Consider the following 12,979-nt stretch of genomic DNA (forward strand, 5'->3'; position numbering starts at 1 on the left):
CGGTAGCTTACAAAAGTTCTTGTCAACTCTGACCCAGTCAGTGACGTATCCTTTAGATAAGGGATCATATATTCCTTTGTTATTCAAGATATCATGCGGACAAATACATGGAACATAGTCACACTTATTTTCCTACAATCTGTTTCCCGGTTTCTGATTTGTCTGACATAGAACATAACTGAACACATCAATTTAGTTCTGACCGGGCCTGGCACATAGGTCAAAACAAATCATCGAGGGGTCCAAGATATCGCTTTTAATCCTCTTAGGATAAAAGGAATAGATAACCTCGACATTATATGCTTGTACTAACTACTCATCAAATCATGCACACCGATACGTTTTATAACATCAAGTTACTAATGCGTTTTTGTATCATCAATGCACAACCAACTCGTAGTCAACAACTCATATACATATTGGTTTGAAGATTATATGATATTATAGTCTCACAATCACTCGTGATAAATTCCATGAAGTGATTCAGGTGAGCGTAGGTTTAATCCAATGCACAAATCTTATTTCAGGAGCACTCATGAATGGTGTAGCAAAGTTTTGCTATGTCTAACGCCTTATACAATCTACAAGCCAACTCATGATAGTATAGCATCATAACCTACTTCCAAAGTATGATAGACTGTGGATAGTTTGAATAATCTTATTATTTTGGAAGTCAAGAAATGCAAAGGTGAGACAATAGTAAATAATTGACACAAGACTGTAACTTTACTTATAAATAAAACTTCTTTTATTTAATCATCAAGTGTCCATTACGGTTTAGCTATTACAAGTTTCAAACATTTATCTAATCACCAAATATAATATCGTACGTTAGCCTAATGCCCCTTGCATGTAAAAAGTGCCTAACCCTACTCAGTCCCTTCGTGAGGGGATCTATTGGGTTGTCCTCTAATAATATCCTCTTCACAACGAGGTGCCCTTCTTCTGCTTGATGTCTTATGAAGTGGTACTTTCTGTCGATATGCCTGGATCTACCATGATCTCTCGATTCCTTGGTTAAGGCAACCCTCCTTCATTATCGCAGAAAATCTCCATAGGCTCCTTAATGGCTGGCACAACTCCAAGGTCTCCGATGAAGTTTTTCAACCATATCGCCTCTTTTGATGCTTCGTTTGCTTCAATGTACTCTGACTCACACGTTGAATCAGCTACAGTATCTTGCTTGGAACTTTTCCATGTTACTGCTCCTCCATTTTGGGTAAACATGATGGGTTTTGAGCAATTCTAACACTCCTATATGTACATGCAGCCCTAGAAAACCTTGGATCTATGTTTGTCTAAGATACATGCAAAATAATTTTTCCAAGGTTCATAAACCTACCTAGCATACATGGGGAACATTATAATATAAAAGATAGCTAGAAACACATACCTTGTTGTTATGATTCCTTGAAACCATGAGAGCCCAGCACACCAAGTGTGATGCCTCAAATGCTTCACACAACACCAAATGCTTTGGAATAACTTTGAGAGAATGTGTAACACTCTAAAAATCGGTCAAGCCCTCTTGTCACTATGTGTATGTGACCGATTTTTTTAGTACGATGTTGTTTATATAGTGTGTCACATCTAGGGTTACACCATGTAAACCCTAATGTGGCATGACTCTTCATTTCTATGACCCATGGGTTTGTAACTCCCATGGAGCCTCCATGGGGCATCCACTGGTTTTAGCCCAACTTGATTATCCATGGAGCCTTTTAGCCCACTACATAAGTTATGGATGATTTACATAATCAACCCATATATTTAATTAGTCACCATCTGATCACTTAATTAATTCTAGATTAATTCTTGATCAATACTAATTAAATAATACTATTAATATATTAGAACATATAATATTTAATAAACCACAAGTGTTAACTCTCTCATTTAGTCTATCTAAATGCATGATGCCATGCAACCCAAATGGACCATGTCGGGTCGGGTCAGGTACATACCATAAATAGTTATGGACATAGACACCTTATCCAACAGTCTCCCACTTGGATAAGTCTAATAACTATAACTGCAAGTATGACTTCAGGAACCGATCGACAATCGTAGCTCATTTCAAGGTTTCTCGGAACTGAGAAGATGACGATACGCCATCTCAGATAAGTGATCATATAATCCTCTGTTCTGGATATCAGCCGGAAAAATACATGGAACATGGTCTTGCTTATTGTCCAACAGTTTGTTTCCCGATTTCCGATTTGTTTAACATAGAACTTAATTGAACACATCAACTTAGTTCTGACTGGGCCCTATACATGGGTCAAAACAAAATCATCGAGGGGCCCAAATATCGCTTCTAATCCAAGAAGGAATAGATAAACTTCGTCTCATATGTTTGATATTCTACTTGCTAAATTACACACAACCGTATGTTTTATAACATCGAGTTACCAATGTGTTTTCGTACGCTCAATGCATAACTAACTCATAGTTAACAAGTCATATCTCTAGGTTTGAAGACTTATATGATATTACCGTCTCACGATCACTCTCTAGCATATTATTTCAAATTATAATCTTATTACGTAACATCCATCATTCACATCTTTATTGTTTGCACAATTCAACTAAAAAAATACATAAAATATGATGAATACACGATGCGAGACTCTAATTAGAATACGTGCAAATGAGGTGTATACAAACAAATAAAAACGTTAGTAAAAAGTCACACTGTTTTATTAAAAAAAAACCTACACTATTTATTTATAAAAAATTTGCACTTAACATCACTATATATATATATATATATATATATATATATATATATATATATATATATATATATATATATATATATATATATAAAACTGCACTACTTTTATAAAAAAAATTACACATAACAACGTTATTTTTATTAAAAATACGACATTATTTAAAAAAAAAAAAACTGCACTATTTTTATTAACAAAAAATGTAGTAAGAAATAATTTTTGGTTTTTCAAGAAAAAAAAATCGACACTATAATACCATCAAGAGAAGAGGCCGAAACCAAAAATAAAATTGACACTATAATGTGATCTACAGGAGAGACCGAATCAATTCAATCGGACAACATTTTTTTATTTTGGTAATTCTCGCTTACTGTTTGTCGATCTAAAAAAGAAAATAATTTTTGGTTTTCCGGTCCTGTCCGGGTTAAATCATTTAATTCGGGTACGGTCCGGCCAAAACCCGATTATCGATAAAACCAAACCCGAAAACCGGCCCATTAATATGATAATCTGGTCCAGTCCGGATCCGGCCCCGATTTTTTTCCGGTCCGGTCCGGTCCAATGGGTCGTATGCTCATGCCTAGATATGAATATGTATTTCCTCTATATAAAAACTATAGTATGCATATAATTATGAAATAAATACATAATTATACTTGGTAATATGTACAAATACATCTAATTATATCTTTTATATATTATAAACTATATAAATATATATTTTTATATTTATATGTATATAATATATTTTTATATGAAATAAATATATATTTATACCTACTAAATACAAATAAATACATTTTTAACATATAAATACGTTACTACATGAATACATGGGGCTTCAAATGTATATAAATACTAAATACAAGTATATATATTTTTAAAAATATATTTATATTAGTAAAAATATTTTTATATATAAATATGCATTTTTTTATTTATATGTATATAATATATTTTTATTTGAAATAAATATATATTTTTAACTACTAAATACAAATAAATACATTTTTAACATATAAATATGTTACTACGAGAATACATGGGGTTTCAAATGTATATAAATACTAAATACAAGTATACATATTTTTAAAAATATATTTATATTAGTAAAAATATTTTTATACATTTAAAAATGTATGTATAAAATATTTTTATACATTTAGAATTATATTAATAATAATAATAATAATAATAATAATAATAATAATAATAATAATAATAATAATAATAATAATAATAATCAAAATAATCAAAATAAAAATCAATGTAAGGGTAAATTTGAACATTTTTGAAAAAACTTAAGGGTAAATCTGAACATCTTTGAAAATTCAAGGGCTTTACTGGCATTAGGTAACCGGTAGGTTAACTGCAAACCGGCTATAAGGGTAAAAATGAATAAATTAAACAAAACTTCGGATTTTACTGGATCTAAAACATGTTCAAAGGTAAAACCGACATTTTTGTGAAAACTCAAGGGCTTTTAAGTCATTTTCCCTTTGCCTCCCTCTTTCTCCCCTTGGGGAATGAAAATTTTAACTCTCTTTAGGGTTTTTAGAATTTTGATCCCACGTTCTAGTTATTTTTGATTTTGCATTTTTGAGTTATTGGTGTGAACCAAGAAAGAAACTTTGGTTTGAAAACTTTTATCCAAACATCTTTTTATTACATATTTATGTTCTATTTTTTATCCATATTGTATAGTATTGGAGCCTTTTTATAACCGGAAAGTTTTATAAAATATTTGGAAATTTATAAGTTTTAATGAATAATTCTTTTTTTCATAATTTTATTATTGTTTTGTTACTTGCTTTATAAATTGATGTCGGTAGTTATATTGTATAGTTTTTTGTTTGATGATGTGTTCGTGTTATAACCCCAAAAAGTTTGCTAAAAAATCCATGATTATAGCTAGTTATAAATAGACATATAGCCCACACCAAGGACACAATTTACGAACTGCTCGAAAGTTACCCTTTCTCTCAATAATTATTTATTTTGCGATTTGATCTTGCATGCATGGGTAGTCAGGTACAAATCAATGGAATTAGTCTAGAACCAGACGTCAGAACTGTTGAGTGTGAGTTGGGTATTGTGTACGAAAGGAGGAGTTTAGCATACCTGACATGGGAAGAACTTAGAGTAGTTGTTTCAAGCTCAGAGTGGAATACAGGAAAAGATGGATGTAAATCTATACTTTCTGGTGTCTCTGGTTATGCTAAACCAGGAGAGATTGTTGCGATTATGGGTCCTTCTGGTTGTGGCAAATCCACTCTCCTTGATTCATTGGCTGGTATGTAATTCTCTAGTTTATCCTTACATTTTTAACGCACGTGTTATATGCATGTTGTTGTATATAAACGACACTATTTTAGATCATTTGGTGTTTAATATTAATTCTAGGGCGATTGGCTTCCAATACAAGGCAGACAGGACGAATTCTCATTAACGGACGTAAACAGAGGCTTACCTATGGCACACTGGTATGGAAGCAAGCAATCCTACAGTGAATCACTTTTTTCTTAATTAATTGATGAAAATATAATAAAGTAGAAAAGTTTTCATCTTCTTTTCTTCCATATGTGAACTCATTTTTTACAAAGTCTAGAACTTATCTGGTTTCTTGATCTGCTTTATATTGTATATAGGCATACATGACTCAAGAACAAGTTTTAATGTGGACGCTAACTGTGAAAGAAGCCGTCTACTACTCAGCTGAACTCCAACTGCCTAAAATGATGCCAAGATCTGAGAAGAGGGAGAGAGCAGATAGAACTATAAGGGAGATGGGACTCCAAGATTGTGTGAACACTAGAATAGGAGGCTGGGGTGTTAAAGGACTTAGTGGTGGTCAAAAGAGGCGCGTAAGCATCTGCTTAGAACTCTTGACACACCCCAAACTTCTGTTGCTTGATGAGCCTACGAGTGGTCTTGATAGCGCAACTTCATACCATGTCATGAACCAGATTGTCAAGCTCACTCGCCAATACCAGATGACGGTTTTAGCAGCAATCCATCAACCTAGTAGTCATGTTTTCCGACTCTTTGACAATCTTTGTCTTCTCTCTTTGGGGAAAACAATATACTTTGGTCCTACTTTGGCTGCAAATAAGGTTATATATATATATATATATATATATATATATATATATATATATATATATATATATATATATATATATATATATATATATATATATATATATATATATATATATTCATCATGTGTTTATGAAATATATTATAATATCAGAAGAAGTTTAATTTAATTATAACTACTATATATTGTTATTTTCAGTTCTTTGCAGTAAATGGTTTTCCTTGCCCAGATCTCGAGAGTCCTGCGGATCACTACCTTATGACTATCAACATAGATTTTAATGAGGTAGGTTACAGTTGTTCGATCTTTGTAATAAAAGATTGAGAAAACTAATTAAAAATAACAAAAAAATAAAAACATATGGTCATGCGACATCGTATTTCGAAAAAGCTAGAAGTCAGGACAATTGTAAAGGTCGCTATCTATTCAATTATCTGAGTGGTACTGGTACTTCATAGATAGTCATAGAATTCAATATGACATCCTTGGTTTTAATTGAAACTTCATCTTACTGAATCATAAAGATCTTGTAAGCTATGATTCATCTTACTGAATCATAGCTTGGTTTTAATTGAAATATAATCCCTTTCTTGCTGTAATAAAATCAGGACACTGTTAGTGAAAAGGTTCGTGATGAGCATGTAATCAACAAACTTGCTGAATCCTACAAGTCATCTGCGATATATATGGAAGTGAAAAGTGAAATATCCACGATATGTGGAGAGGTACATGATACTTGCTGTGTTCTTTCGTACGACAAAGGTTATATACATTATAGTAGAATATAACAAAAAAATGTGTTTTTATAGGAAGGAGACCTAATTCTGAGAGAAGGAAGGCTACAAGCCAATTTCATTACACAGTGCTCTGTATTATCGCAAAGATCATTTATAAACATGCACCGCGATCCAGCATATTACTGGTTGCGCCTTGCCTTATATATTGGGTTTGGTTTATCGCTAGGAACAGTCTTTTTCCAAATTGACACAGGATTCAGCTCCATACATGTAAGTTTTACGTTGGAATGGGTAACAACCCTACCCTAAAAGAGTAGGTCGATCTTTTTTTCATAATTTCACCACTTAATTACTTCTAGCTTTTTCGTAAAGCTCCCAAAAGCTCGCCCAAGCGAAAATCCTGTTTTTTATGACAAAACTTATAATAGTTAAAGAAGTACCCTACAAAAATAGAGGTGTATCAGATTTTGATTTCCAGACTTTGTTCGGAATTGACTTTGATCTACAGTTTATTGGTATTCCAATCATGGATCTTTAAGGAAAATAGTAATGTCAGTTAACAGTAGGAAATCATTTGAACACTTTCCATGCTTGCTGAAAAGAATTTGGCATTTATAAAGTTTGATGAAGCAGTAGGGATTTTCGTTGCAATTTTATGTCGTTTGTTACAAAGTTCTATCAGCAATGTCATCGTTTAAGAAAAAACAAAATGTCGGTCAAGAAATTGTCTTCGGTTGTGTTTCTGTTCATTTGTTGAAATACGTACTAACACTAGTTTGTTTTGTTTCCTAATGGCACAGAATAGGGTTTCATTGTTCTTGTTTGTTTCTACATTCCTGACCATTTTAGCCATTGGCGGGTTCCCCTCCTTGGTGGAGGAAATGAAGGTCGGTTGATACATCTCATGTGTTCTTGTATAAAAAAAAATGCACTTGAATTTGTTTCCTTTTGTAATAGCTATATCATAACTACATCTGCATATAGGTCTTTCAATGGGAAAGATTAGATGGGCACTACACGGTTGGATCATTCGTTATCAGCCATGCCATATCTTCAATGCCATACCTACTTCTCGTCTCTATAATCCCAGGAGCAATAACTTACTTTCTCATAGGACTTCAAAGAGAACCCAGATTATTCATCTATTTTGCGTTAGTACTCTTTGCATCAATGACGTTGGTTGAATGTCTTATGATGATTGTAGCTACCATTGTTCCAAATTTTCTCATGGGCATCATATCTGGTGCTGGAATCCAAGGATTGATGATACTAGGGGCAGGGTTCTTTCGATTGCCAAATGAATTACCCCATGTTTTCTGGAGATACCCTATGTACTATATTTCCTTCCACAGGTATGTATTACAAGGATTATACAAAAATGAGTTTGAAGGGCTAAAGTTCCCTGAGTATTCAGGAGGTCCTCCTACAATTGATGGTGAGACGATATTGAAAAGTGCATTGCAAATCGAGATGCGATACTCTAAGTGGATTGACCTGGGAATCTTGTTTGGTATGGTTGTTGCATACAGGATTATACTCTTTTATACTATTAAAATAATAGAGAGAATGAAGCCTATTATTAAAGATTTTATGGTGTTTTCTATTTTTGGAAAGTAGAAATCCTTCTACAAAACCCCATATGTTGTTTGTTTCACATTCTATTCTCTATATGAATTGTTACATTCGTGAATGAGACAGAATAACGAATTCCATTGATTGAATGTAATGAATCTCGTACATGAGTACATAGTGGGAATATACAGTTACATTACAAGCTAACAACTTTCTAACAAACTTTCTCAACTTACTTCACTGACTAATTTAGCTAACTAGAATGTACATGTAATGTTGACGTGTTGAATTTTCAAGTAACCTAACACCCCCCGCCCCCTCTCCTCCAAGCAGGAGGGTATGGAGATAAGCTCAGCTTTGAAGTACCCTAATAACGGCATGCGGAGTGCAGGAGGTAAACCCTTTGTAAGAACATCAGCCAATTGGTTATGGACACGAGAGAGAGAGAGAGAGAGAGAAAGAGAGAGAGAGGGAGAGAGAGAGGGGGGAGGGAGGGAGGGAGAGAGAGAGAGAGAGAGAGAGAGAGAGAGAGAGAGAGCATTAAGTTTTGCTCAAACAAAGTGATAATAAAGCTCGATATGCTTGGTTCTCTCATTAAAGATGGGGTTATTTGCAATATAATGCAGCTTCATTGTCGGATTTCAAAGGAATTGGATTGATATCCTTGACTTGTAATCTATTTAAGAGTTGACTTAGCCATGATAACTTTGAACAAATTCTTCTCATAAATTGGTATTTAACTTCGGACGAAGAAGAAGAAACGGTAACTTGCATCTTTGATTCCCATGAGATAGGAGTAGCCAATATGAATCACAATATATGAATCATAATATGCTTTACGGTGAAAACATCCTTTGTTATTAAGAATAAAACCTTAAAAAGCGATTCTTTTAAAGTATTTTAACACATGAAGAGCAATTGCATAATGATATTAGAATGGTTGTTGATTAATTTGACATAAATGTTGAACCGAATAAGCTAATTAGCCCAGTTTTGTACTAGTGTAAGTCTTGACAACTATGTAGCAAAAGATGAGTTTATCAATCAATTTTCTAATTGACTTAAATGATGAACCGGATAAGCTATGCCAGGTCAAGTATGTAGGAAAAAAATTTATTTTGTCAATCAATTTTGTAGATTGTAGGAGTAGATAAAGGTTCTCTTATGTTTGGCAACAAGTGTGAGTTTGCTATAAGTGGAGTAGAAGCTTTTTTTCACCATCCACATAATAAGTATGTAACAAGTCCATGACAAACTTATGTTGATGAACCACCCTACCTTCCTTGACTTTACTAAATTCCAAACCAAGAAAAAATGAACAAATCCCAAGTCTCTTATTTTGAATTGATCATCAAGAAACTCTTTCATAGATGATAGTTCATGAGCATCATCACCGGTAACTAGGATGTCATTGCATAAACTGCAACCGTGAGATTTCTACCAAAAAGTTTCTTCAAGAAAAGAGAATGATCATTCAAGGAATGCGAGTAGCCTTTACACGGTAAAGCAACATACATCTCCGAATACCACTATCTCAAAGATTGTTTAAGACCATACAATGACTTCTTTAAACGACAAACATAAGATAGTGATTGTAACAGCCCAAAAATGTAGTCCAGAATTTCTTTTTAAGTCATTTAAGAAAGCCATAATTCATCAAACATCATAATAATAAAATCATAAGTCATGTATTTCAAAGCATCGTATCAAAATACTATATCAAATCACATGTCAAAATATCAGAGTCAAAACATCCCAGGCTAAAAGCTATGTTGTGTGTCATGCAGTCGTCCTGAGCTCTTCTTCTTGCTAGTGGAAGTACCTAAAACCAAAACTGAAAACTGTAAGTACGAAGCTTAGTGAGTCTCCCCAAATTATCACATACCATACACATAAACACATAATAGCATACATTGGGCCTTGCCCACTACATCAGGTCCCGCCTGGCATCGAACGAATCCGGCATCCGGCCCCGCCAGGCATCGGGCCCTGCCCGGAATCGGACCGAAGTCCAGTATATGTATAACATAGCAACATGCATATCACACATAAAAAATAACATAACTATATAAACATTCATCGGGCTTGCCCTGCCATCGGACCGAATTCCGGAACACATAACACATAACATATAAGCTAAACATTCCTCGGGCTTGCCCTGCCATCGGACCAAATTCCGGAACACATAACACATAACATATAAGCTAAACATTCCTCAGGCTTGCCCCAACATCGGACCGAAGTCGGGAACACATAAACAAACACATGCAAGAATCACGAAGACATCAAGCATACAAACATTCCCCGGGCTTGCCTCGACATCGGACCGAAGTCCGGAACATATATAATCCACATCCAGCTATCCCCAGCATCAGACCTATGTCCGGAAAATGCTAACATATGTAAACGGGTCAGTATTGTTGCCTTCAACCCGTTCCTACTGGAGGAAAACTCACCTCTCAACCTGGCAGCTGAAATCTCAAGTGAGGAATCTCTAATGGCTGCTCACACGACTCCCTGGCTATAAGTTTCACAATAAACACTTACTCAGAAACTGAGAATCCTTCTAAGGGTAAAATGACCGTTTTACTCCTGGTCAAAGTCAACATTCTGCTCAAAGTCAACGTTCTGGGTTGACCCGACTCGCGAGTTGCTTCATCAACTCGCCGAGAATTAAAACCCTCAAATCGCGATCTAACTCGTCGAGTCACCCCCCTGACTTGTCGAGTTCCCTGGCTACTAATGGTTGTGATTTGATGAATCAACTCGTCGAGTTATCCTCAGACTCGACGAATTCTACCATAAACAGAAAACGGGACAAAACGTCTTAACTTATCGAGTTCCTCTATAGACTCGACTAGTTCCTTTGTCTGTTTGGTCCATCTTCGCAGATTAAGCCTCTATTCTTCAAATCTAAACACCATAACTCCTCTAAGTACTGGAAATGCCTTCTTAAGGGCAAATTTCCAACTTTACCCGCTTATAGTCCTTCTTAATGGGTTTAGCTCAAACCCTACTTCTTTAGGACATAGATCTTTGTCCAAAAGCCTAATTACCCTAACCCAAAGCATGAAAACCTAGATCTAGGTCCTAAACACCCAAAGAACACATAAAGTCTCGGACTTTACTTCCATGCATGGCCCTTTTGGGCTTAAAAGTCCATAAAAACGTCCTTAAGCTTGCATGGGGCTTCCATGGTCATAAAGTTGCACCTTTATGCCATGAAACCCCTTCTAGATCCCAAATCTGAAAGGTAAAACACTTGGGACATCCATGTCCCAAGGATCAAGGTTCTTGAACCAAAACCCCTCCATAAATGGACATAAGAAGATCTAGTGAACTAATAGCCAAGATGGAGACTTGATTACTAGAAAATCATGAGGATGGAGGGAAGTTTCTGGATCAACTATCTTTTCCTTGAGCCTTATAACTCCTTCTTCTTCAAGCTTCAAGAACACACAAGATTACTAAATATGGCTCATACACTCACAAAATACTCTAGGGTTTCATGGATTAGGGTTTGGGACTTAGAGGCTGGAAATGAGGCCATAAAGTGGGGATTAAGTTACTTTAATATGGTGCAAAACCCCGAAATTAGGGTTTCATTCTAGAAGACCTACTCGTAGAGTTGAGGGCCCCTTAACTCATCAAGTAGATGGCTTAAAACCCGCATCCAATCTCGTTTCTACTCAACGAGTTGGGAGCTCTGGGGCTCCCAACTCGTCGAGTAGCTCTACAAAAATACACAATATACAATTAAATGTGTACCAAGAATGAGGCGTTACAGTGATTCAACGAGCAAGCCTAGGGAAGATTCATATAAACTTCTCCATGCAATTTACCATGAAGAAATGCATTGTTAATATCAAATTTATGTATTTTCCATCCTATATTTACTGCAAGAGATACAGTTGTTGAAACATTGTTAAACTTGACTACAGGAGAAAATATTTCATGATAATCAACATGAAGTTTTTTTGCAAACCCTTGACCATGAGCCTTGCTTTGTGACGTCCCACATAACCATTGAATTAATACTTAATTTTAAAGACCCATCTACATGAAATACGCTTTTTTTTCTTTTGATAATTTTATAATATGTCATATACCATTAGCCTTTTGAGGATCAAACTATTTCTGCATATTTTCCTTTCAATCTATATTGTCTTTGGCATAACTATAAAACACAACATCTGGTAAATGTGTTGTAGCTTGAAAACCAAAGATGTGTCGGGATTTGAGTTTGAGCTATTGGTGACCGGGTATGAAGCGCGAGATCACTTGGTACATCGAGAGGTGCTTGACCTGCAGGATGGTCAAGGCGGAACATCAGAGGCCGCATGGCAAGCTGCAGCCCCTGGAGATTCCCATGTGGAAGTGGGAGCAGATCACGATGGACTTTATCACCAAGTTGCCAAAGACGGTGAATGGATTCGATTCTATTTAGGTCATCGTGGATCGATTGACCAAGAGTGCCCATTTCTTGGCCATACGGGAGAGTTCGTCGGCCGAGAAGTTGGCCGAGGTGTATGTTTGCGAGACCGTGTCTCGCCATGGGATTCCCATTTCCATTGTCTCGGATCGGGATGTCAAGTTTACCTCCCATTTCTGGCAGAAGTTTCACAATGAGCTGGGCACGTGGTTGCACTTCAGCACAGCATTCCACCCTCTGACAGACGACCAGAGCAAGCGGACTATTCAGACCCTGGAGGACATGCTAAGGGTGTGTGCCATCGACTTCGGTGGGAGCTGGGATTCTCACCTACCGCTTGCAGAGTTCGCCTACAACAACAACTATCATTCTAACCTTGGTGCCCCGCCATTCAAGCTGTTGT

General features: G+C 35.6%; 1 protein-coding gene across 1 annotated transcript; it reads left to right on the plus strand.

The window, feature by feature from the left end:
• The first annotated feature begins 4,705 nt into the window (after positions 1 to 4,705).
• Positions 4,706 to 8,203, plus strand: LOC111882904 (ABC transporter G family member 1). The gene is made up of 8 exons (XM_023879275.2): positions 4,706 to 5,028; positions 5,139 to 5,218; positions 5,384 to 5,848; positions 6,034 to 6,120; positions 6,444 to 6,560; positions 6,645 to 6,842; positions 7,373 to 7,459; positions 7,557 to 8,203. Exons 1-8 carry the CDS (start codon positions 4,755 to 4,757, stop codon positions 8,187 to 8,189), a joined length of 1,941 nt encoding a protein of 646 aa, XP_023735043.1. The 5' UTR covers positions 4,706 to 4,754; the 3' UTR covers positions 8,190 to 8,203.
• The last annotated feature ends 4,776 nt before the right edge of the window (positions 8,204 to 12,979 follow it).

The sequence above is a fragment of the Lactuca sativa genome, chromosome 5 (genome assembly GCF_002870075.4).
Source record: "Lactuca sativa cultivar Salinas chromosome 5, Lsat_Salinas_v11, whole genome shotgun sequence".
In the NCBI taxonomy this organism is placed as follows: domain Eukaryota; kingdom Viridiplantae; phylum Streptophyta; class Magnoliopsida; order Asterales; family Asteraceae; genus Lactuca; species Lactuca sativa.

Coding starts and splice junctions, on each gene's coding strand:
- LOC111882904 (XM_023879275.2), top strand. CDS start 4,755: ATGGGTAGTCAGGTACAAATCAATGGAATTAGTCTAGAACCAGACGTC. Junction 5,219..5,383: donor GGCTTACCTATGGCACACTG/GTATGGAAGCAA, acceptor TATTGTATATAG/GCATACATGACTCAAGAACA. Junction 6,843..7,372: donor CAGGATTCAGCTCCATACAT/GTAAGTTTTACG, acceptor CTAATGGCACAG/AATAGGGTTTCATTGTTCTT.